A 25,948-nucleotide genomic window follows, 5' to 3' on the forward strand; every position below is an offset into this window, starting at 1 on the left:
CAAACCAATAGTACATGCAGTTGTAGAGAGGAAAAGGTCTCATTCAAAAGAAAAAAATAAAAACTAACCAATACTGTACTCCAAAACAGATAAGAAACACGCGAGATGTTCCAGCAATAAACAGTGCTGCAACACGACTGTCAAGAAGTTGAAAACCATACAGGCAAGCTCCCAAATTCCAGTCTACAGTTCAAGAAGTGCATAAAAAAAGAAGCAAATCAAATAAACAGAGCTGAAAAGTGCACAAGAATTTTCTGTTAACTACTAAAAATATTATGATAACAAAAGTGGCTAATTAAATCACCAAGAATAATAACAGCAACCGATGTAATTGCTCCAAGCCAATTTTCCTCTTTAGCTGTTAGACCATACAGGATGGAGTATACTAGCAGAACAAATAGTGAACCAAGATAGAGCAGTACAAGATGGGAAGCCCTACAATGACAAACAAAAACAATATGAACTTCGAAGAAAACTTAATGAAATATCACTATATAAAGAAAAGTATTTCAGAAGCAAAATTAGAGATTCATTATTCAGCCAACGTAACATAAGAGCATTAAAAGTTGTACGAAAATAAGAGAAAAATAGGTGTCTGCCAACATAATTAGACGCTACAACTGTTTGTGTCCACTACAATAGTCAACAATTAGAACAAGAACACAAACATACCTTCTAGATTGCCGAGGATACAACTCGTTAGGGTCCGGGGGTTCAGGTAAACATGCCACAGGACCTACCTCAATACAATCTGAATAAGCAAACTTGTATGCCCTTCGCACATACTCATCCACATCCAAGCCATTCCCTACAATGAATAATGCTAATAAGAATATTCAAATAATAAAAATCAAAACAAATAGAATCAAGCCAAAAGCAGTTATACATACTTAGCGAAACCATCTTCATCATAAAGGAATATCACCTATTACAATTATAATACAGCCATCTACCAGAGTTGTAATACAATGAAGGATACCAAACTAAAAATGACTGTTGTGCAAGAATTTTTTATCACTTGTCAAACCCTGAAAGTTTACGTAATCTCATGAAAGTTTCGTAAACTTAGATCGTAAACTCATATAAAAATATTTTAATATATTTATAAATAATATAATAATTTAATATTTATAATGTTATAAATAATTTTTTTTATTTTTTACAGTATTATAATTATTATTTTATCATATTATATATTCTTAAATTTTTTAAATATTATTATTTTTATTATAATTTTAATTAATTATAGTTTATACTTGACAATAAAAAAAACAAGTTAAACTTAATATTGACCCAAAAGTTTAGCATGAGGAGGCCCAATGATTCAAAATAATAAGTGGCAGAAAAGAACTTTAGTATTAAATATTTACATCTAAAAGAAAAAATACAAACTCTGCAGAAATAAACACGCACAGAGTAGTGGATTTCATTTCTTTAATAAAAGCACAAACAGTGCCATTTAGGACTGTGACGTTAAATTAAAAAAGCTTCACTCACTACACACAGTGTTTGAAGGAAGTGAAAGCAAGAGCGGTGTGGCAACCGCGGTGAGCGCAAACCAGGCTAAAAGAGCGCGACCACGACCCAGGCGAACAGCAAGCGGGAACTAGGCGAATGGCAAGCACGTAAGCGAGCCAACAAACCGCAACCACGAATGGCAGCAAACTAAATGCAATGCGCCCTAAACTCAAAACGACTTCCTCTTTGGTGGTTTCTCCCTATTTCAAATTCGCAAAATCGATACAAAATCGCAATTCTAAACGATTCCATCGAATTCGCTTCCAAGTTAACTCGGAAGCCACGACTAGGAATGCAAACTCGTTCGAGTTGACAACTTAACTCACGAGTCTGATAACCTTATTTGTCACTACATGGCAGTTTCTTTTAAATTTGGTCCTTGTACCTTAAGGTAACTCATTTTCAATATCACAATATTTTGCCAATTATTAAAATAGAAAGAAAAAAAGTGAGGGCTTGTTGGGATATGCACTCAACAAACACTTTTAGAAGAAAAATAGCAAAATTAAAATTAATTTCTTCATAAACTAAAATTAGCTTATGCATAAGCTAATTTGTAGAAACTCACCAATCTAACTTCTCTAAATTTTTATTCTTAACCTGCGCATAACCTAATTTTAGCATATAGAGAAGCTAATTTCATTTATTCTCCTTATTTTTCTCCTTATTTTTCTTATTTTTCTCTTCTATAGCTATTTATAGAGAAGCTTGCCCAAACAGGCCCTACTATTGATTCTGAATTACAAAATACATTGATAGGCAAGGTCATTCTCTATTACAAAGGCCCTATAAAGATCAGGAAATTACCACTGATCGTGTCAGATACATTTGATTTACAGAGAAGAGAATACAGTAATTCAAAAGCATACCATTAAAAACCATCCTGCAGATAAATAGCATGTTGATTGCTAAAGCAATTGCAGAGACTCCAAAAAAGAAACCAGATGGAGAATAGCGGTCAGACGCTCGTGATCCAGTTGTAACATAAACGGCACAAAGTTCATATGCACAGAGTAAAGCAACAGCCAAAAGAAGCAGGATTGCCACAGCCCCTGTCAAAGAAAAATGTAAATAGTGGCCATACCAACTATAACATGAACAAAGTGTATCAATCATAAGAAGCCCAACATTCTAAATTTCTACATAAAAACCAGGTAAAATATACATTTCATGTCAACTTTATACATCATAGCTGTTTCTTGGCCATATCATTCATTTATTACAGCTTAGGCACTGAAAAAAATAACATACAGAACAAAAACAAAAACACCTGACAACAAGTACAATTTCCCAACAATAAATGGATTTGAATGAAGACCTAATGAAAGAACATTCTCCAGTGCTGAATATATTATACATAACAAAATACCTATTTATAAGCAATTTATTTCATAGCTGTTCAAAAGAAGAAATAGGAACAAAAGTCCAGCATCCGTTGGACAAGAAGAAATGCAATAGGATATCAAGCTTACATTGCAAAAGTTCCAATGCCTAGGCTTTAGGTCAGAGTAAAACTATAGAACATGTTAAAAATCTCACATCAACTGAAAATATAACCAATTATAGTAAATAGATGAGTACAAACCTCACTTTACAAATCAGTTTTATAATATTGAATTAGACTTGAATCTACTTTTTAACATGATCATAGTCTATCCAAGCAAAGCTTTTTAGACCTAATGTTCAACTTGCTATTGGACCACCCATAAGTATTTATACTTATGCTCGAGATATTCAATCCTTGACAGTGAATAAGTATGTTCGAAAGCTCAGATGCAGAATCAGTCACATGGATCTTCAATTCATCCAAAAGATTGCGTCTGAGTTGGGCCCAAATGGAATTTAGTTGACAGTAAAGAAAACACAAAAGTAGTTTCTTATAACATGGACCGTACACAGTCATGACTGCAAGTTGAGGTCATCATCAATCATGGTTGGATAGTGTAGGTCTATGTTATAAGAAACCATATTTGTGTTTCTTTTAGTGTCAACTAAACTCCATGTTATAAGAAACTACTTTTCAGTCATGGTTGTGCAAAGTCCATGTTACAAGAAACTACTTTTGTGTTTTCTTTTCTGTCAACTAAACTACATTTGGATCCAAGCTCACACACAGAACCCAATTCAGTCATGGTTGGGTACTGTAGGTCTGTTATAAGAGTTTATGTCTTTTAATTTCATGAACCTTTTTATTTCATAAAATTAAAGGACATCAACTTGTTTGTTCATGTCCATGTTTTCATTGTGAACCTCAGAGTAAACGTTGTCTCCTTCCCACAACCAATTTCGAGGACAAAATTTCATCCATCTTTTATCGGTTCTAGTAGATTTTTTTGGTTGATCCCGAGTACTTTGCATTTAACTTGATGGAATTTTCCATGAAGGACAACATATCTGAAACAATTTTTACGAACATGGTCGACAAATTGTAATGATAAATACAAAAAACTTCTTTTGGCCTAATACATGATCAATTTGACATGTATTATTATTGCCCCCTGACATGGAAGCAGGCTAAAGTACTTCTTTAAAGCATTTTTTGTCCATCCATCTTTATACACAGTTCAATGAAAAGTATTTCATCATACGTATCATAAGGATATATATTGGTCTCCTTGAATATTATGGAAATGTCGAAGATGAGCACAACCTTCAGTCCTGACTAGGTATTGTAGGTCCCCTTTACTGTTAACTAAATTCCATTTCGATCCAAACTCAAACGCAAAACATTAGAAGAATTAACGATCCACATGACCAAAGTTCTGGTGATCCAAGTGGATAGCTAGAAACTCGCCTTTGGCTTTTCTTGTGAAAATAGTTGGAACGTTCTCCATTATGGTTCCTATGTGAACTATCTGTAGATAATGGAGGCTTTAAGTGAACATGATATCTTTGAGTGGTTGTTAATCCAAATGAAAAGGATGGACCTTTGAGTGTTTTTCTATGGAAATGAAAAGGATGGACGTTTTCAAGACTAATTGTTCTAATGGAGAAAGATGGCAGATGCGTGGTTTGAAACATGAATAGTAGGATCCATGATCATTAAATGAGAAACCCCGATGTATTCCATTCTTGACAAATCTCAGCCTCTATTATTTTATATTTTTTAAATTGTTATCTGAATTAGAATTTGAGACGTTCCATTCTGTTCAATTCAAAAATGTCATGAAGATGTTCAACCTTTTCATTTCCATCAAAAACCACTTAAAGGTCAATCCTTTTCAATTGGAGTAACAACCACTAAAAGTTATTCTGCCACTTAAACCCTCTATTATGTACAAGTTGTTCACATAGGAACCACATCTTCAATGGTGAATGTCCCAAATAATTTTACAAGGAAAACCAAAGGCTAGTTTATGTTGGATCTATCGAGAAGGGGGGTTCACTTGAAATATACAACACCAATAAGATTTGAACCCAAACACATAAAAGATTGACACCATTATCCACCCAAAACCTTAAAACAATGGATTAATAGGTCTTCACCTTTATATGTTATTCTACTTTTTCATTTTTATCCAATATGGGACTTAGACTCACACTTAGAATTTTAACAATCTCCCCCTTCAAGATTGAGTCCTTTCCACATTGATACACTCCCCCTCCAACGGAAGCATTCGAATACCTATTCTGGTACAGCCAATCTTAATGGGACACGTTTACCTGAAACACTTTGCCAGGAAGACTTTCGATACAGGGACCATTGTACTCATTTGAACCTAACCTGGCTCTGATATCACTTGCTAAGTCTATCGAGGAAGAGGTTCATTGAGAAGATACAACATCAATGAGATATGAGCCCAACCACATCCAAAACCTTAAGGCAATGGGTTAATGGTTTTTACCTTTATATGCTACTCTATTTTCTCATTTTTACCCAATGGTCAAATAGTAGTCTCCTTGAAGATTATAGAAATGTCAAAGATAAACTCAACCTTCAGCCATGACTAGCCATGACTAGGTACTGTAAGTCCATGTTATAAGAAACCACATTTGTATGTCCTTTTGTGTCAATTAAATTCCATTTGGTCCAAGCTCAGATTCAAAACTTAGGATGAATTGACGATCCACACGACCATAGTTCTAGCCATCATACTGGTGCAATGTAAGTTGGGTGAACCCATAAACCACAAGTCCTTGGATTGAAACCATACTCTGATACCATATTAAGAAATGGACATTAAATGTAACTCAACTCTTCAAAACCGCCTTGTAAGGTAAAGTTTGTACTCATTTAGATACTATAAATTAGTTTTACCTCTAGTCAATGTAAGACTTCCAATAATTTTATTTCTGCATTTGGCGTACAAAATCATCACCTTAATGATGAATGCTACAACTGGACTAGACCTATTGATACTCCAAATGTCAATCTTACTATGAACATGGTTAGTAAATGTTACAATATCGGAGCTAATTGTGTCTTAGAAGTAAAATATGCCATATCCATGTATTATTATGTTACTCAAGAATCTTGTTCTATATTATTTCTTCACTTTGACACCCATAATTTAAACAGCATCTGCCATCCTCTACAAACATATTTTCAGGCAAACTCTCAATGCAAAACTTCTTTATTTGGCATATAAAATCATCACACTACAAGAGTTCCCATGTTCTCATTTTATTTATTACAAGTTTGTGACCACTTGCCCACACATTCAATGATATTTTTGACCAAATTTTCTATAGACCAAGTTTGCTCTGAAGCCTGTGCACTTTTATAAATAGAAGAGCAGTACAAGACAACAGTAACTGTTCATCCCTCTTCTGTTAACTTTCCATGAAACAGAAGACATAGTCATCACTTCCAAAGCTCGTCAATTGTTTAAATGATGAAAGATCATGACAGAAAACAATCCACAATCATAACACCAGAAACAATTTCTACCTAGGTTACAGCATTTAAAAATGTGAATTTCAAATTGAATAAAATATATAAAGCTCAATAATTGTAAACAATAACTAATAGGCCATAAAATACATACTTGAGCTTTGCCACTGAGTTCTCCACCACAGCATAATTGAATAAAAAGCCAATAGAAGGGCAGTACCAGCCATTATTACAGCTAACCCAATCAGATCTCGACCCAATATCACAATCAACCAGGATCCCCAAATTATAAGCACCAAAATTGGAGAAACAACCACAATCCATGCAAAAAGATTCAGGAAACCGCAGAGCAAATGGAGTTGAGGACCTTGCAAGATATTTGGCCATTTCCGAGCAAAGATCCAACTGCAAATAGAAAGAAATGAATAACAATAGATGCAAAGAAGCTCGATATAGTGTCAAAAGGCAGCCAAGAGACCTAGTGCAACCTTATGCGTTACGTTCAACAATCCAACTGCTATCATTGTGGATTCTTCAGACATTGCAATATTAATTATTATAATTATAGAAAGAATGGAGCAGAATAGGATTTATTAAAGAGTTGTTTTGAGTTGTACCTATTTGTAGCCTAGGGTCCTAGATAAGCCTTTACCTGTTTTCTACTCTTCTCTCTCTTTCATTGCATCTCATACTAGCACAAGCTCCCTAAAATATATTTTGCTTTCATTTTATTTCTCTCAAGTATAAAAATGCATCGATAACTATCAACATAAGCTATGAAACTAAAAAATATCAAAACTCATAAAAAGTAGACAGATAATTTTCTTTCACTATACTAACTAATTATTGTCCTGAACAACAATAATAAGTTCATATTTATTTCTTTCTACCCAATAATGCCACAAATGATAAGGAATTCCTTTTCATTAATATAAAAACAATATACAAGCAAGAAAGAATTCGGGTGCAATCAGCTTGAACATAATTTCACCCCTACTTTTATGAGGCATCCTTTTCTTCTTAGCTCCACAAATGTCTTCTTCAAGGTGTGTTTATCTTAATTAGAGAAGTGCAACTTTCTGTAATGAGTGTACCATTACTACTGAATATGTTAATGAGCTATAGCTAGCTCGTTAGTAACTAACTTTAGTTACAACTGTCTACAAATTTTGTTTCTAATTCATAGGAATCCCGTGGTGCTATGTGTGTGTGTGTGTATAGTTGGATCCTCATCACTGCAAGTTTGAGTTAAGTTTTAGCACAAACCCTGAAACCTAGATGCCTCTGAATGCATCATCCATCAACACCTTTCTCTGCTAAGGAATCTTCTCCAGTGTTGTTGTTGGCAGTTATATTTTCAAACTATTTCCAAAAAACATGAATATAAGAATTGGTTGATTTCGTGCTGGTAAGTTGAACCAATAATCAAAGGCCACATAACGTTCTAATCAATCCATTACTTACACCAACATTTCTCACACCTGAAGAGCCTATATCTAATGGGAGTAAAAGAACAGTTGCTTCTTTCTAGGTTACAATCTTGATTACTCAAAATATGTTTCCTCCAATTTTTCGATCAATGTTCTCAATGGCAGATGGCAAAACATGGAGAAGGAAACAAATTTCTGACACATAAACACTATTACAGCATATGGCACCACCATAACAAACCTCCCTTCACAAATTGCATATGGCAATTGACAAAAGTTCCACACACAATTCCACCATGACAACATTTAACAACATTGAATCAGATGCAACAAATCATGGCAATTATGAGATAAAAATTCAACCATATTTCCACCTTCACCTGAACACAAAGGCCAAATAATTTTGTGCTGAACTTCAAAACACGATGCTTTAAGATCAAATCATTTTGAGTATCTTCTAGGAATCAACCCCTATTTGTCACTCTCATTGCAATTTGTGATACAATTTAACCAAAGGAGTGACTCAATGAATTTAAAAGCCAACTGAAAAGTATGAATCTATTGTTACCTTGGTTAGCAATAGAATTGATCCAAGGCCAATTTAATAGTGATACCAAGTCATATCGCTAGAGGTTTGTCTTGAAAATTTTCAAAAGAAAACTACAAATATGGTAAGAGTGGTAAAATCCCATTTTCTTTCAGAAACATCATCACAAACCAGTATTGCACAACACCTTGTCTCAAATGATCACAAGAGTCACTCTGGAGGCCTCAGATTCCTTGGTGGTCATAAACATAAACTCTATTCAATACCAACTCTTTTTCACATTTGGTCATGATGTTTCTAGTTGTCATAATGATTTAAATCAAAGGTTAGGTCAGAGTCAGACATACAATGAGATTGCATTACTTTCCCAAGGATTTCTAAAAGCTTAAGTTAATCGTTGAAAACTTATGATGGTTTCATATCTAAGTATCTAACATTTCCCCGCACAACATCCATTGGGCTTGACTTTGAAGCATATAAAATTATATGCCTGTCTTGCCTAACACTAAAGTTAAACATTTTAAAAAAAAAAATGAAGGTGGAAGTATGGACTATTGTCATGGATGCTCTAGTATCATATTAGAGATCAAATCCCACAGGTTAAAGCAACTTGGTAACCAGTTCATTTTCTAGCTTCTTTTGCCAAAGCAATAGCTGGTTAAGAAGGACTAAAACCCTCATGATTGGTACTCTATCCCGGATAAATTACAATTTTATACAGAAAGAAAAAAAAAATTGAGTATCTAATGTGAATATTCCTACGTAACCTAATGGTATTCAGATCCCTAAAAAAGTGAATAAAAGGGCAGCATAATGCATGAGCTTGCATCATTATGGGGTATGAGGAAGGGCAGATTTAAACACAACACAACCTTACTTCAACCAGCAGGAGATATTTCCTTGATTACACCATGACTACCACGATGCAATGCAGCCACCTTATGGTTGTGCTAAGGCTTACCCTCCTAAAAAGAAGCAAATAGTCCAATAAAATTTGGCAACTGAAACTAAAAAATATTAGAGTATTCTAAATGGAAGTCTTATAATGTAGGATAATGTCTAACCTAACTCCACAAAACCAACTTATGAAATGAGGGTGGTTTCCCACTTACATACTATTTTCAGATTTTAACTTTAGCAAAAGTGGGACTAGGAATTTTCCCAGTACATCCCCTCGCACTCAGCATTATTGGTCTTGGTATGTGCATGATATGATAGGTGACCCTTCTAATGGAATTATGATAGATTCTAAATTCATCTTAGAATATGGATTTAGGTATAATTCAACCTCACAAAACTAGCTTTTGAAATATCTCCCACTTTTATGTATATACACACACATATATATATACTTGGAAGATAAACAGCACAGATGGAGAAAGACCTCTATATATGGAATTATAGATCCCATCTGGTAAACCTTCAAAAATTCAAAAGCAAGAATCGTTGTTTACCTTGGAGGAAGTAGCAGTTTGAGAGACATATTTGGAAAATTAATTTTCATAACTCACATGAGTCACCCAGCGAAATGCACATATTTGTACATCAACAGATACAATTTTTAAATGACATTAGTCTAATATTAATACAAATAACATATATGGAATATAAAGATATGTTTAGTCTCAAATTCATGATATTTCATTAAAAATATACCATAAACCATGTCATTATAACTTCAGATTTCTAACCCTGTTACTTAATATTCCTTACTTAAGATTCCAATAGACATACTAAAATTATAAACCTAACACATGGGACTATAGATTTCATGAGAATTTCACAGTTCCATTCAGGTAGTCCCTTTTTCTACAAAGGAAAAATCAATTAATCACCTATTTTAGCCCAAATCATCAATAGATGAAAAAGATTATTTTCTAAGTATATCACGATGAACATTTAAAGACTAGACAGATCATTTAAACTTGGCACCCATCCCCCAAGTAATACCTCTACCATAAACACTAGCCTTACAACGTTGCCAACATGCATCTTCCCACGGATGCCGACAAAATTACTTAAAAGAATTGCAAAGCATTCAATACAAGGAAGCAACAAGCTAGTAAGGCCCCGGTGATTTCCCACTAAAAGAATTCCAAACAGCTGGCTCTCACAATTCAAAATTGGCACCAAACTGCCACACTTAGCCTACCGCCATCAAATCCGAAAAAACACTGCGCCCCATTAACCCACACTTAATTCCCAAAGGTGGCTAATAAGTTACCCATTTCAGTGACAGTACACAGCAGTCAATGCCAGTAGATACAAAATCATCAATCACTTAAAAATAAGCACTAATTCAAGTAACAGAAAGCAAGGCACGAGAAATCAAAAAACATTAACAGTGCAGCGAGACAATTCAATCTTAAAACAACAAAAAAACACAAAGCACCAAGTCAAACCAGGTAAACAGAAACAATAATCTGACGAAATACCTATAAATTCGCCAGGGCCTCCAGTTCACAGCCCAAAGGATGAAGAAGGAAGCCAACCCTAACACCGAGAAGAGGATCCCGCAAATCACGCACGCGAGGAGAAGCGCACGGTCCATGCCTCTTCCTCCCCCTTCACACTCAAACAACGCGCATGCACCTGATTACAGTCAGAGAAAAGAAAACAGCGATGATTGTGAAGCTTATGCAAGAGAATGCAGAAACGAAACGAACAAATCCTTCACTTACCTTACTGTTGTGAACTGAAATGGCAGCCACATAGTGGCGAATTCAGCATAAATAAGTAATAGCTGAAACAGCTAGGGTTTCAAAGTGAAAGTTGAAGCAAGCTAGGGTTAACACTTTGAAAATTGAAAGAAGAAACAGGAAGAAGAAAAGAAGAAAAAGAAGGGTTTCTGATTTTGTCTGTGCTTCTCTCTCTCAAGCTCGGATTGTAAGTTGAAGAGGGTAAAGAATTAGTGAAGATTAAAACCCTACTATGCCCCCTTCTTCTCTTAGCTCAACCTCTGTCAACTATATCAACTAAAATATAATATAAAATATAATCATCAAATATAAAAAAATAAATTAAATTCTTTCTTTTCTTCTCTCTCTACGTATGAGAGAGAATAAAGACGAATAATGTTTGTAATAAAAAAATTAAAATCAAAAAAATAAATAAAAAAACTTTAACCTATTTTATTACCTTTTTTATTATTCAACAGTTTAATTTGGACCAGCTACGACTCACTTTTCAACCCTCCAGTAAAACTTACAATATTTTTATAATAAATAAAAATATAATAGTCCATGCATACATATAATATATATTAAAAAATATGACTAGAATATACAAAAATGTTGTTGCTCAGACATTGGTTAGAAAAGTCAATAATGTAATAGTGACTTGTTTAAAAGTGTGGATTTTGACGTTTAAATAGAATTTTTGGCATTCTTTTGTCTTGAAATGTTTAAAAAGTAAAAACTAACCAAACCAACATTAAGAAATAAGATAAAAATCAAACAAGAAAAAAAAATAAACTAAGAGATTCGTAGTTTTCTAAAATGTTTATCATTTTCATCATAGATATTAATTAAAGTTTTATTTTGTTTATTTAAAGATGTTCCTGTCCCAGGTTAATTTTTAAGAATGTTATAATTGAACATCCGTATTAATTATGATTTGACTGAAACATTCGCATCTTCTTTCTCTTTCTCCCATACTAATTCATATCCACATATTCATTATTCATTTAATCACATTTTTTTATATTCTAAACTATCATCTCCATGATCAATTGTCCCAAAACAAATAAGAAACTTTTTTTTTTATTTTGGTATAATATTTGTTTATTCTAATGTCAATAGTAATTATTTATTTTTTATTTGATATGATGTTGATATTTATTAAAATAATGAATGTGGTTTCTTTTATTAGATTAACCTGATATCATACAAGAATGAGAACTTAATAGACTTATAGAAACATCCTTTTTCTCTTAAAAAAACAGAAATATATCATTTTACTAAGATATTACTATGTTAATATAACATGTCTCGTTCTAATAAACACATTTAGTAAAGAAGAATTTGAGAGAAAAAAAAATAAACTTTTATTTTTGTTGGGTGTTTTTTATCTTTTCCTTATACTTACCTTTTAAAAATTAACTAATTATGCGTTTTTCCTTTAACTTTAATTTCCTTGATAATTATTTCTTCAATGTCTATTAGTATAAATCATTTGGTTAACTATCTTTTTCCACTGTTACATCTTGATTACTAACTCCTCAATGCAATTATTGTTTCCTTATCCCTATTAATTAAATGTACCATTTGATTATGAAGCATTCATGATTAGGGTTCCTTTATTTAATTTCCATTAATGAGGAGCTTTCCCTATTTGGATTATGATTATTTTCTTTCAACAACTTTGCTTACTTTGCAGGTTTTTTTATTTTATTTTATTTTATTTTATAGATGTTGTATTGTTTATTATTCTAAATTTGTTATTTCAACATACCTTAATAATATTATCAAGTGCTCTTATTCAAAGTCACTATTGTTCGTATTTTTAATTAATATTATCTAGATTGTTACTGTGTGATATGATTAATTAGTTCCTGATTTAATAGGATTTTTTTTTATTCTAAGAAAATATTGAAGTATCCCTTATAAGTGGAAATAAATTTCATTTCAAAAGTTTTTTTTTTATCTTAATCACTTTGTAATATAATATCATAAATGATTTTAGATTCATCTTTGTGATATATATATATATATATATATATATATATATATATAAATAAAAGTATGGACAATCTTCTAATTCAAATCAAATTTATAAGACTGATTTAAGAATTTAATTAATTTACTTTGAAAAGTTACGTAAATATCATCTATTATCTTTAGTTGTTAATGTTTGTTAACTCATGTTTAGTTATTGATTACTTATTTGATAACATGTAAATGACTTTGTTTTCATGTTAAATCACTATGATTCTTTTTCTTATATATGGAAAAAATGGACTACATGTTTTTTCTTTAGTATAAATATAATAAATCTTATTGTCTTTTCTAATCTAATACTACTAGTATAAAAGAAGTCTTTTGTGATATTTTTCAACAATGGCTAATTAAGGATTGTCATTTAAAAATTATAGTTTTTTAAAAAAAAAATACAACCTTTAAAAAAATCCTTATCAATGAATCATATTTTTTGTGAATATTATAAAAATAAATGTCATTGTTTACACGTATAACAACAGTTATTAGAATGTCATCTTTTAAATTATCTTCATAATTATTATTTACGTGTTTTTTTTATCAACAATAAAAAATATATTAGTGGAAAAAATTCATACTCCATCCAAAAAGTTCGGTATATGTATTATTAATAGGTGTTGTATCAGTTATGCATTTGTAAAAGAATAAAGATACTTAGACAACATTTTTTTGACAACATTTGAACATCATCATACGTGTCATTGTGTGATTGGTCCATGGTGGTGTCATTGTGTCATTTGGACCAATCACACAATGACACATATGATGATGTTCAAATGTTGTCAAAAAAATGTTGTCTATGTATCATTACTCTTTGTAAAATGGTTAGAAAAGTAAGTGTTCCTTACATGTTAGAATGATTATTAACATAGGTTGGATGGTTATACTTTACAGTGAAGTTTAAAAAATAGTTTCAAGTCTATTTACACTTGTTGATATTATTAAAAATGATTTTATTTTACTAATTAAAAACATTTTTCTTAAGCAAATTGTTATTTAGTTTGAAGGTGTATAACGTCCAACCAATTGTACTGTAAAATCTTATAATTTTACTAATACGTGTAATTTCATTTATATTTTATATATTCATAAAGTTTTGATTACGTTTTGTATGAATATTCATATAGTTGTTTTGATGACAATTGTATAGTTTTGCTTATTATATCACAAGATCGCCGTACTCTAAAGACATGGGAGATTGGTATTATCAATCAATTTTTTTTACATTCATTACACTCATATTGTGAATCCTTACATGATTTTTTTTTTTGTTATTAGTGTTGGACGAAAAATTATCATGAGTACAACGGGCAAACAATCATGACAATAAAAGGGTATTGGCTCCCCAAATTTTTTATATTTATGTTTCATTGGGTCAAAGTTTATTATTTTATGAATGGTTGAGAGTTTGAATATTTATCTTTATATTACTGTTTATTTTAATTGTTTGTTTGTTTATATTTATGTTTCATTGGGTCAAAGTTTATTATTTTATGAATGGTTGAGAGTTTGAATATTTATCTTTATATTACTGTTTATTTTAATTGTTTGTTTGTTTATATTTATGTTTCATTGGGTCAAAGTTTATTATTTTATGAATGGTTGAGAGTTTGAATATTTATCTTTATATTACTGTTTATTTTAATTGTTTGTTTGTGTTATACTTAGAGGTTACATCTATTTCTTTATCTCAAATTTGTATGTATAGAATTTAGAATGAATTTTGTGTTAGTAACAACCTAATCGTGGTCAAATTGGTAATAATCATATTTTGTTGTAAGTTCATCAATGTTAAAGGTAATTATTCTATATGTTCCTGTAGATCGAGTCGTTCAGTCTCAAGAGTAGTGCGTAGTTGTTTGTGATATGCTTAATTTTTTGAATCATCCAGTTCAGATTGGACAATCGTACAATACAATTTATATAAATTAATATACAATTTAAATTAGTTTTTTTTTTTATTTTAATATATTTTATATATTTGGCATTTAAAAAAATAATATATTTCTATAAAGATTTTGACTTCCCAAAAATTAAGATTTTGAGATCCATTACTTCATGAGTCAAAAACATGAGATTTTTTTCCCATTAATTCCAAAAAAAAAAATTTAACTTCTCTATTTATCAATTAGAGGTATTGTGTTTGTATTGAATTATAATATAATAAATAAAATATTATGAATATGATTCTTGATAATGCAATGATGATCAATATACGAACTAAAATAGTAAAACATTAAGAGCTAATAATTGTATATGTTTAACTATTTTGTTTTTCAATTAACTATTTATGGCTTATGGAATAATGTAATGCGGTAATACACTACAATTTTTCATCAATACTTAATTGATTTCCTCTAAAATATACTTTATTAGATTGGTATATGAAAAATGTATTACTAACTTTCATGGTAGAGATATAACCTATATCTTTTTCTATTTTTTCTATTGTGGTAATCATTATTGTTATTTATTATCTTTCTTTAACTTGGATATAAACTTATTTTGCTTTCGCTTTGTATACATTTAATTTTCTTCAATGAGAATGAGAATTTTTTTTCAATGACATTTTGTCAAACACTGAAACCTTCTTCCCTATTTCTCTCATGGTTGCTCTTTCTTCCTTTTATAATCATTTGTGAACATTAGGCATCTTCTGTTTCTTCATATTGGAGAAATCTCAACCCTCGTTCTTATTAATCTAGTACTTTCAGATAACAAGTATAAACACGGATGTATGATGTGTTTGTAGTCTTTGAAACCAAAAACAAAGAAATATTTGTTCTTGGTATGATTCCTTGCCCTTTTTATGATGATCCTCTCCATAAAACATGGAAGCAATGTAATAAAATGGTGATCTCCTAGTTGACACGATCCATGTCCTTACCAATAAAATAATCTATCATATGGATGGACTCCGCATATGAAATTTGACAAGATCTTCTACAAAGGTTCTCTCGTGATGATAAATTCCGCATTGTTAATCTACAAGAAGATCTACAATCCTATCAATAAGGTGAATCCGCCGTGTTTACTCGCTTACAAATTCTCTAGAAGTACATGCTCCTCTCCTTGTGCTAGTAGTTTTCTATCAAAGATTCAACAAGAAAGAAATGATGATTGTGTCCTTCGTGGCTTGAATGATAAGTTCTTTCAAGTGTGATCCCAGATTTTGCTTATGGAACTAATGCTCACTCTTCCCAAATCTTTTTCTCTAGTTCTTCAACGAGAATGTGAGTTCCATGGCTTAGACACCCCAAATCCACAAGATTATATGGTTAATCTTAACTTCCAAGCATAATAAAAATTTGAACAACTTTCAAGGAGGGTCATTTGGTTCTCGTGGAAGAGGATGTGCTAACAAGTTTTATGGCCACTGTATGTTTTGTGACCATTTTCAGAGAATGAATCACACATTTGAAAATTGTTGAATCAAATATGATTTTCATCAAGGCTACAAAACCACCATCAAACTTAACCATGCTCAATCTAGCTCTTTTTCAAATGTGACTAATGTTGCATCCATCGCCACTACCACAAAGTCAGATGAGTTAAATGTGGTGTTTCTCAAAAACAATATGAGGCAATTCTAAGCCTGATAAAGGAATCTCAAATTGCTACTTCTTTTATGGCCAACGTCAAACAGAGCACCCAACAACCCATAACTTCTCCTCATGTTTCCAATTGTTCATCTTGGAAATTAGATAACGGTGCAACTGATCATATATTTTCTTCCAAACATCTCTTCAATTCCCTAAATCCTATTTCCCCTATTTCTATACGTTTATCAAATCACAGATTTGTTACTGCAAAATACTGCTACTTTAGGCAAACTTATTCTAGACAATACCTCTTTTTTTTCTGAATTCTCAATACATTTAGTCTCAATTTCACAATTACTTTCCTCAAATAATTTTTTTATAATATTTCACCAGGATTCATGTTTTATTATGCAAACTAATACCTATAAGACAATTGGAGCAACTAAAAAGTACCAAGGCCTATTTAATCTTTTTAGCAATAATAATTTGAGTGTGTTAAATTCATACTTTTTATACTCTCATTTTAATAATAATAACATTGATTCTCGTAATTTATGGCACATGAAACTTAACCATCCTTCAGATAAAATTTTACAAATCCTAACTTCTCAATTTTTTGATATTTCTTTTAAATTTGTTGATATTTGTCATGCATGTGCTTTTGGTAACCAAAAATGTATTCATTATCCTATTAGTCATACCAAATCATCCATTTTTTTCGGATTCTTCATACTCATATTTGAGATCCCATTTCTCCTACTTCATTTGATGGATATAAATATTTTTTAATTATTGTAGATGATTATGGTCGTTTCACATTGATTCTTCTTCTAAAACATAAAACATTACCATGCTTCAACATTTATCACTTTCACAAAAACCCAATTTTCCTGTAAATTAAAAACAGAGGTGGCAAAAAGTTTCTCTTTAATATTTTTACACTAGCAAAGGTATTTTGCATGAAAATACTTGTGTTGCTATTCGTCAACAAAATGGCGTTATTGATATGAAGCAACCTTCTTAATGTTCGTAGATCCTTTTTTTTCAAGCTAAAGTTCCTGATATCAAACTTTCAATTCATATTATTAACAGAACTCTCACACCCTTTCTTGATAATAAGTCTTTGTATGAAATGGTTTACTCCACCTAACCTAACTTTTCAAACCTGGAAATCTTTGGTTACCTATCATACATTAGCTTCGCTATTGTAATATGCACTAGACTTGATTTCGAGAGCCATAAATGCATATTTATTCATTACAAACCTAGAACCAAAGATTATGTGATATATGGTCTTCACTCATGGTCTATTATTGTATCAAGAAACATGGTTTTTCATTAAAATGTTTTTTCATATCTAGGAAAGAGTACCATCGTTTTTTAATTTGAATTCTTAAGAGGAACAATAACAAAAATCAGAATAAGACAAGAATGGAGACGTCACAATCTAGCATATTGATAAGTTTAGTAAGGAAAAAGATTTGAATTACAATGGCTCTTCTTCGAGTTCTTCTTTTATAGGATCAAGTGATAGTCTTCTACTATTATCTCCTTCTTAAAGCGAATTTGTTCTTAAATTAGTACCTACATCAAATGAAGACAGGTAATTAATGTTGAAACTAGAACTCACTTCATAACCATGAGGTAGATCTAATATGTAAGCATTATTATTAATCCTCTTAAGAAATTGAAAAGGTCCATCTCCTCTAGGTAAGAGCTTAGATTTCCTTTTTCAAGCAAACCCTTCCTTCTTAAGGTGTACTCACACCCAATCTTCAGGCACAAACTTCATTTTCCTCCCTTGGTTATCCTTGGAATCCATTTTCTCATCTTTTTTTCAACTTGTGCCTTGACTTTCCTTATTCAAGTTCCTAACAAAAGTAGCTTTGACAATACCATCTTCATTAGTCGTAGCATTAATATTAGGCAAAGGCAAAAAATCTAAGGGAATTAAGGACTTAAAATCATAGACTACCTCAAATGGAGACATACAAATAGTACTATGAAATACTTTATTATAAGCAACTTCCACATGAGGTATTCATTCCTCCAAAGTTCTCAAATTTTAATTTCCAAAGCATCTAAGGAGTTAGGAAAGAGTTTGATTTACCACTTTGGTTTGTCCATGTTTGAGGATGACACGTTGTAGAGAATAGAAGTTTCGTACCTTCCAAAGATGGCTAACAAATTTTACATCTTTATTTGACACAATGCTCCTTGGAATACCATGTAGTCTCACCACTTCCTTAAAAAATAAATCCATGTGGCTTGCACCATCACTTTTATGGCAAGGAATGAAGTGAGCCATCTTTGAGAACTTATCTACCACAACAAAAATAAAATATTTTTCTGTATTGGACCGAGGGAGGCCCAAAACAAAATCCATAGACGTATCGGTCCAAGGAGAGTGAGGAATAGGTAATGGCATAACTATTCCATGGTACATGGATTTAGATTTAGCACACTTACAAGTAATGCATCTATTACAAAAGGAAATCACATCATGTTTCATGTGAAGCCAAAAAAATGATCATGTAATATATCTAATGTCTTTTGAATCCAAAAATGTCATAACAGAGGAAGATAATTTACAAATTGGATTAGTTTTTAAACCTCATAATTCATTAGTTTTAACCATTTGCCATAATTTTCATGTTATGCTATAGTTATAACATCCCATCTAACAATAACATTATTACTAGTCATCCAAACATAGGTTAAACATACTCATATGTATGTATATATATAGGTTTGTGTGTGTGCGTGTGTTTGTGAGGCAAGCTAGCATTCTTTTTAAATTTAGTACACATTTGAAAATGTAATTATCCACACAATCACTCATGTGAGATCTCATCCATTCATCTAATCAATACCATCCAACGACAATTCATTTAATCAATCACACTTATTCAAAACCAAATGTCTACACATCTCAACATAATTAATTATCTCTCATGTCATTAATTATTTACATCACATCATCATAAACATTTGACTCTATTTCTAAAAAACTCATGCTTTGATTTAGACTTAAAGATTCTACATTTGTCATACTACTTTCACTCACGCAAAGCTACATCTCTAGAAGCTACATCTACCTTGTATGACATCATAAATTCCTTATAATTTACCAAAAACTTTCTTTCACACTACGAATTAATAGGAACCTCCATTAACTCTCACAACCTAATATATTTTTCTATGTAAATTCAATATTAGTAGAGTTAGGATAATATCTTTTTAGAATACCTATTAAATACACAATTGATAACAGTTGATTTTATGTGTTTTTATGTATATATTTTTGTGAATAAATCAACTCCTTCATAGCGTTTACCTTGTTTTGTCCGCAAGTTGAATATGTTTTATTGTGTTATAGTTAGTGTGTGCTTGTTTAACTCTAATCTTTGTTTTAAGCGTGTAAAATTAGTTAATAGGGAATAATTTTGGTGGAGGAAAACAAGTTGAAACTTAATGAAGCATGATTAGACAAATGTTAGGCACAAATGTTGCCCTACAACTTAAGAAAGATTGTTCAAAAACCTTACACTACTTGGCCATTAATACAAAGCCTAAAAAGAAATCTTACACTACTTGACCTTTAATACAAGGTCTAAAAATGCTTCATGATGGCCCAAGCAAAAAAGAGTTTAGTTTCACCTTGTATACATGATTTTAACTCTTCTTGAATTCTTTTAGCCATGCTTCGTGTAATTGTACCCCTGACTAAAGGTTTGTCATCATATACTTAGCCATTAAAGAGTTTGTTGGGTTCTCAAAGTGGATAGAAAAAACTCTACTAAAAGGAATACTACCTCAAAGCAAGAGCAATTAGTTATGATATCTAGTTCAATTGGATGTTGAAACAGGCACATGGAATACTAAAGCATGAATATTCGTATGTATGTTCAGTTGTTTGAGGATCAAAGTATGTTATGAGAGGTAAAACTTTTATACAGTTACATTATATATGTTTATGTGGTGGTCATAAAAATGATTGTAAGAATAATAATTAGTGTTTCATAATAGTTATATTTGATATATTTAGATGTTTATTATAAATATATAATTTGTGATCTAATGGTGATTAAGTAGAGGATAACTTTGTGTGTGTGTTGACGATGATGTTAATGACATGCATATATGTGTATGATATACATTACTTTTATAGTGTATGATATTATAGTTATCCTATGAGTGTATTACTCTTCTATGAGAAATTTGAGAAGATACTTTGAATGTTATTACGAGTTAAAGGATCATAATATTAAACACGAAAATCAATATAAAAGATATGATATGTTTCACTAATGATCTAATCATATGGATATTGTATAATATGATTAAATACTAAAGATAGTTCTTGTATAGATATTTTCTATAATAAATAAAAATAATTGTTTTTATTTGTGAAATTAAATTTTATTTTTATCAATAATGTTTTTGATGTATTAATTATTATAAAACGTTGGGATATGTTTAACAGGTGTATTTTAGAAGCTATTAATTTGAAAAATTACATTTTTTTATTAAAATACAAGTAATAATTTGTGTATTATGCATAGAAGTGAATTAGTTCTAATTTATTCTGTATGTCGTGAGAATATGGTGTAATAATTGATATATATTTGTAAAGTATACAAAGTATATAATTTTGTATGATGATTAAAAAATAACTAACTCACCTTTATGTACATGTACTTGGTATTGAAACAAAGCAAATTATGTATAATTTCTTGGTCTTTGTGTTAACACGACACATTAATATGATGTTATCATTTGAAAAGGGTACAACCCATATGAGTGATAGCCATATGCTATATCTACAATTTTTTATGTTTAGCTGAAAATATTTGATATGGTATCCAAGCACATTAAATTTAATATAATAAATACACTGACAATACATAGAATGTGATTATATTATTTATTTTACTATTAATCAATTTTCATACAATTGGACAAAACTAATCAAGAAAAGAGAATATAATTATTGTTTGAGCTATTAACTACAGTATAGAATTTTTGTTTCAGCTATTAATTACAGTATAGTTGTTATGATTTATGTCTGCAATTTAATCTCTATAATTATGAGTTAGTGTACTATATTAAAAGAACATTCCATAACTTAAATGATTACATTCTTCAAACTCAACATAGAGTAGCCAATTTGACCCAACATTCATTGTCAAAATACAATCCTTTAGGCTTAAAAATTTCCATTTACAACTTAAAATGACTGAGTATACGTAATTCGTGATATCGTGCAAGAATACAACATCCATAAAAGTAGGTGGACCTATGACTTTTGGTACCGCATGTTCACATGCTTTAATGGTATACAACGATGGATTTGCAGAGTAAAAGGAGGTGATTGAAAATGGGTGGTGGAAGAAATGGTCCACTTTTAACAAAAAAGTTGGAAAACACAACAGATAGTACTGTCAGCTACTCACATGCAACACTTTTGCAGCATCTTTCAGTCCAAAGCTAAACACTATTTCATTTTATTCTCACTTTTATTTGACTAGTTTTCATTCAAAGCATGGTCTTATGTACCATATCATCATTTAAAATTATGGTGTGACTCAATCTAGTTTTGGTAATCACAAAAGACTAGCTCCATTGCCATTGACAAACACTCCTACAAGAGAGAAGGAGTGGAGAAACAAATAAAATACAGAGATGTTATAAAGGCAGGGCCTGTTTCTTTAGGCTTTTGAGAAACTTGGCCACACTTCACTCCACTTGCTTACATGGAGAATCTTTCAATATTAGAAAAAGAAAAAACCAGTCAAAACTTTCCACTACAGAAAAGGGTATACAAGATGGTAGAGAAGAAGAGCTTTAACACTAGGATTGAATGATACAATAGGCTGCAATTTTTCATCTTTTTTTTTTCTTTTTTTTTTCATTACTCATTGACAATTGGGATTTTTACCAGGGCCACCATAGTAAAAGTAGTGACCCCAATCCCCATTACTGCCTGTTTGAACATCATAGCAGTTGGATTGCTCAGTGAAGGTGCCAAGGCCTTTGGGAGCCTTGAGATTGTTGGAGCTATCAACCACTTGAATATTCCTGAAGTAACTTGATTTTCCAAACCCTTCTTCAGGAAAATGACCACTGCCCATTTGAGTTGAAGTATGCTGACCATCAGGCTCAGAATTAACAACTTCACCTCCCCACTCTATCATGGAAGCACTGTCAGCCAAGTATGAGAAGAGGAAAGAAGGCCAATACCCCAACACATAGTCATTCCCAAATTGCATCCACCAGTGTCCCTCTTTTGGATCCTACAAAATATAGAAGATAACTAATTAATAACAGTAACAAAGTTCATGTCTTTAATAAGTATGTTGCTTAGCTCAACATTAGCAGAGGGAATTTTGTACTATATTAGTCATGAAGGCTTAAAATGCATGTACTATATGCTGGCATTTATAGGCATGAGTATAAGCATCTCATGACTTTTTTTTAAGGTTTCTAAGGTTGAATTATTAACAGTGTCCCATCACATTACAATTGGGGTCCATATCCAACTCTCGATCAAAAGAAGTTGGGAGGAGATACCAGGGATCTGTGCTATAATAAAGAAGATTCTAACCATGGTGCCACTGCTAGGTAAAAAAGCTTTTACTAGCTAGTTAATTAGTGAATACTGACTATGAATTATCAAACACTTGCATCTGGTATTTTCCACATGTCATGTTTCATACGGTCGGTTGAAAGATGTTATATTTTCAACAATCCAAACACTCGAGACATTACAATGGTCCACAAGTCAAACACCTTGTTGGAAGAATGATGATGTTCAAAGATGGTTTCTTTTTGTGGATTAATGAGTAGAAAACTCCTGGGAATTTACCTTCCAGATAAGTATACTGATATCGTACTGAGAGTTTCGGTATCCAGAAACTGGTGTAATAGTTGCACCCATTGCTATTTCACTATTCACTTGAATAAACCCCGAGCAGAGAAGATTATAGCAGCCAGTTGCTTGATATGCATCACTCTACAAAATGCAGAAAGTGAGTTTAGAAAAAAAAAGATTATTCTATCACTAACAAATACATTAGAACAAGAAAAATAGAAAGCCACATAGTTCAACATATAAGTTCAAAAGGTAGAAGCTTACAGTCCAGTAGGTGAATAACCGTGTGTTGTTGTCACCATATAAATCTGGGCTTACCTGTTATCAGGCACAAGGAGTCATTGCAATTTACAAGTATAACTCGGTTAAAAACAGAAGCCTAGTAGTTTTCACATTCAGACTAACTGAATAGTGATTCTTATTACCTGCCAGCCAGCTTCAATGCTATTGAGATCTTGACCAAATGAGCCTCCTAATATCCACAGCTGAGACAAGCTGAACTCATTAGGTTGTTGTATCTTGGGTTCCCACACATTTATCGTGGCTTTGGCTCCATAATACTTGTCTCCTTCAACATATGCTATAGCATGCTGGTAAAAAAAATACCACAAACACAATTAGGAAATTAGACCAAGGCTACAGATTAATAGAGGAAACAAGAAAATTTGATAGCACAAGGCCCTCAAAAAAGTTCTTACCTGATGACCACTCTGGTTAATTAGATCAGGCTCTGCAGACCTAGGCTTAGGAATTGCTCTGTGCTTCTTCCTACCATACCTTCTGACTGAACTTGCTCTCAGAACATCTTCCTCTTTAGTTCTCCGGATGGGTATTGTGTCCTCAGGGCATCTACCATTCGCATGCCACGCCTGACTAATAGGGATATGAACTTTTGCTTTGGGCTTTTCAGATAACTTGTTCTCATCAAAAAGCCCTTCAGGGTGGAAAGATGGTCTTGTCTGTTAAATCAAAGCATGGTATTGGTGAGCAAATACTCAAAAAAAAAAAGGAAATACAATGAACAGGAAGCATAGATCTTGAGCGAAGAAAGTAGACCTGAATCTTGTGATCTTTGAGGAATGGATGATCAAATGCAGGCTGCTTAGAAACAGGCACACAGTCTATCGTATCCCCATCTGGACTCTGCAACACAAAAAAAATTCATGCCATGTTACCAACAATGAAAACACTGTGTACAAAAAATCTGAAACCTTGTTAGCATCTGACAACTACTTCAAATCCAGTGGCTGATTAAACAGAAGAAAAAAAAAAAGCAGATCATTACGCACTTCTTTCTTTCCGTACTTTCTAGTTACTGCTTCAAAAATTTAATCAATAATAAATCTATCAAAAGGGCTAGGGCTATAATTTTCCTTTTTAACATTGGGGGCTGCATGTAGGAGGAAAAAAAAAACAGTTTGTTTAAGAAATCAGCACACCCAAATAACGATCTACGTTATACAGAACAGAGAGAGAAGAACCCACAAAATAACATAGCGGAAATAGAAATAGCAGCTGCAAAGAAAGGATATTTTAACCGAAAGTGTTTGAAAGGTAAAGAATCATTTCAGTAACATCTCACCTACAACAACCAAAGACCAAACCAAAAAAGTAATCTTTTTTATTGTGTGTCAAACAGATTAAAACAAGAAGAAACACCCAAATGGGGGTAGATGAAGAACATCTCAAAACACAATAAGAAAGGAGAGAGAGAGAGAGAGAGAGAGAGAGAGAGAGAGAAAGAAACCTGAATGGTTTTGACAGGAGACTTGTTCAAGCGATTCAAGTGCTTAGCAACCTCAAGCTTCTGCCTTGAAAGACTGAGCCTAGCAGCAGAAGATAGGGAGATGAAGACACCCCAGAAACAGAAAAGAAGGAGAATAGTCACAGCAGAACCACCACTAGAAGCCATCACAACACGACCCTTGAAGAAATGCAGTCTGAAGTGAACCCCTAAAAACCTTTGAAGAGTGAAGTTGCCCCCTTTCACCTTCTTCAGGCACAAAAAACTGCAATGTGGAGGACTACCAACTAGCCCAACCTCACCCCACTTTCTCACTTTCTATGAAGCCAAAGGGGCACCCACTAAACAGCCACACACACATCTCACACTAAGCTAACCCTCTTTTGTTTTATTCCTCTTTCTTCAAATCACCCTTTTCTCTCTCCTTCCACTTTCCATCATCCTCATTATATTATATCTCATTAACTATTCATATTCATTATTCATTCATTAAATAGTTAAACAAAAACCGTCACTTTCTAGCTCCCTCTTTCTTGTCATTTTCCTCTTACTTGTGTTACATACCACTATCTTCGCCTTCTTCTCGCTCTTCTCCATAAAATAAAAAAAGGTTATTTTTTGGCTACTTTTTTTATCATAATAAAATCGGGTTAGATGTTTGCACGGGGAAAAACAAAAAGGGTGGCAAAGGAATAAGAAAAAAAAATTAATTGTGGGTCTGTGTGTTCGTAATTTTCATGAATG

The 25,948-nt window shown here is 32.0% G+C and overlaps 2 protein-coding genes across 3 annotated transcripts in view; both read right to left on the minus strand.

The window, feature by feature from the left end:
• The window catches only part of LOC106768163 (calpain-type cysteine protease DEK1), a 29,948-nt gene extending 18,663 nt beyond the window's left edge, over positions 1-11,285 (minus strand). The window contains exons 1-7 of one of the 2 annotated variants that reach the window (XM_014653149.2): positions 11,011-11,285; positions 10,765-10,921; positions 6,507-6,757; positions 2,388-2,570; positions 673-808; positions 305-435; positions 69-183 (exon numbers count right to left, since the gene is read on the minus strand). In XM_014653149.2, the coding sequence (XP_014508635.1) occupies positions 69-183; positions 305-435; positions 673-808; positions 2,388-2,570; positions 6,507-6,757; positions 10,765-10,880 (932 nt within the window). In that variant the 5' untranslated portion in view covers positions 10,881-10,921; positions 11,011-11,285. Of the gene's footprint in view, positions 1-68; positions 184-304; positions 436-672; positions 809-2,387; positions 2,571-6,506; positions 6,758-7,618; positions 7,715-10,764; positions 10,922-11,010 lie in introns of those variants that run through there. The other variant, XM_022783724.1, reaches the window with a different exon arrangement.
• A 10,898-nt stretch (positions 11,286-22,183) lies between these two features.
• On the minus strand, positions 22,184-25,640 carry LOC106769111. The gene is made up of 7 exons (XM_014654591.2): positions 25,208-25,640; positions 24,517-24,603; positions 24,159-24,419; positions 23,886-24,050; positions 23,725-23,778; positions 23,455-23,601; positions 22,184-22,882 (listed from the first exon to the last, which is right to left on the minus strand). Exons 1-7 carry the CDS (start codon positions 25,370-25,372, stop codon positions 22,505-22,507), a joined length of 1,257 nt encoding a protein of 418 aa, XP_014510077.1. The 5' UTR covers positions 25,373-25,640; the 3' UTR covers positions 22,184-22,504.
• Between the last annotated feature and the right edge of the window lie 308 nt (positions 25,641-25,948).

This window comes from Vigna radiata, chromosome 7 (genome assembly GCF_000741045.1).
Source record: "Vigna radiata var. radiata cultivar VC1973A chromosome 7, Vradiata_ver6, whole genome shotgun sequence".
NCBI lineage: Eukaryota > Viridiplantae > Streptophyta > Magnoliopsida > Fabales > Fabaceae > Vigna > Vigna radiata.

Bases quoted from the DNA above. Each gene is read 5' to 3' on its own strand.
- LOC106769111 (XM_014654591.2), bottom strand. From the start codon at position 25,372: ATGGCTTCTAGTGGTGGTTCTGCTGTGACTATTCTCCTTCTTTTCTGT. The intron at 24,604-25,207 runs GTTTCTTTCTCT...TTTGTGTTGCAG, and splicing joins CTCCTGTCAAAACCATTCAG to AGTCCAGATGGGGATACGAT. The intron at 23,779-23,885 runs GTAATAAGAATC...GCCTGATAACAG, and splicing joins GCATTGAAGCTGGCTGGCAG to GTAAGCCCAGATTTATATGG.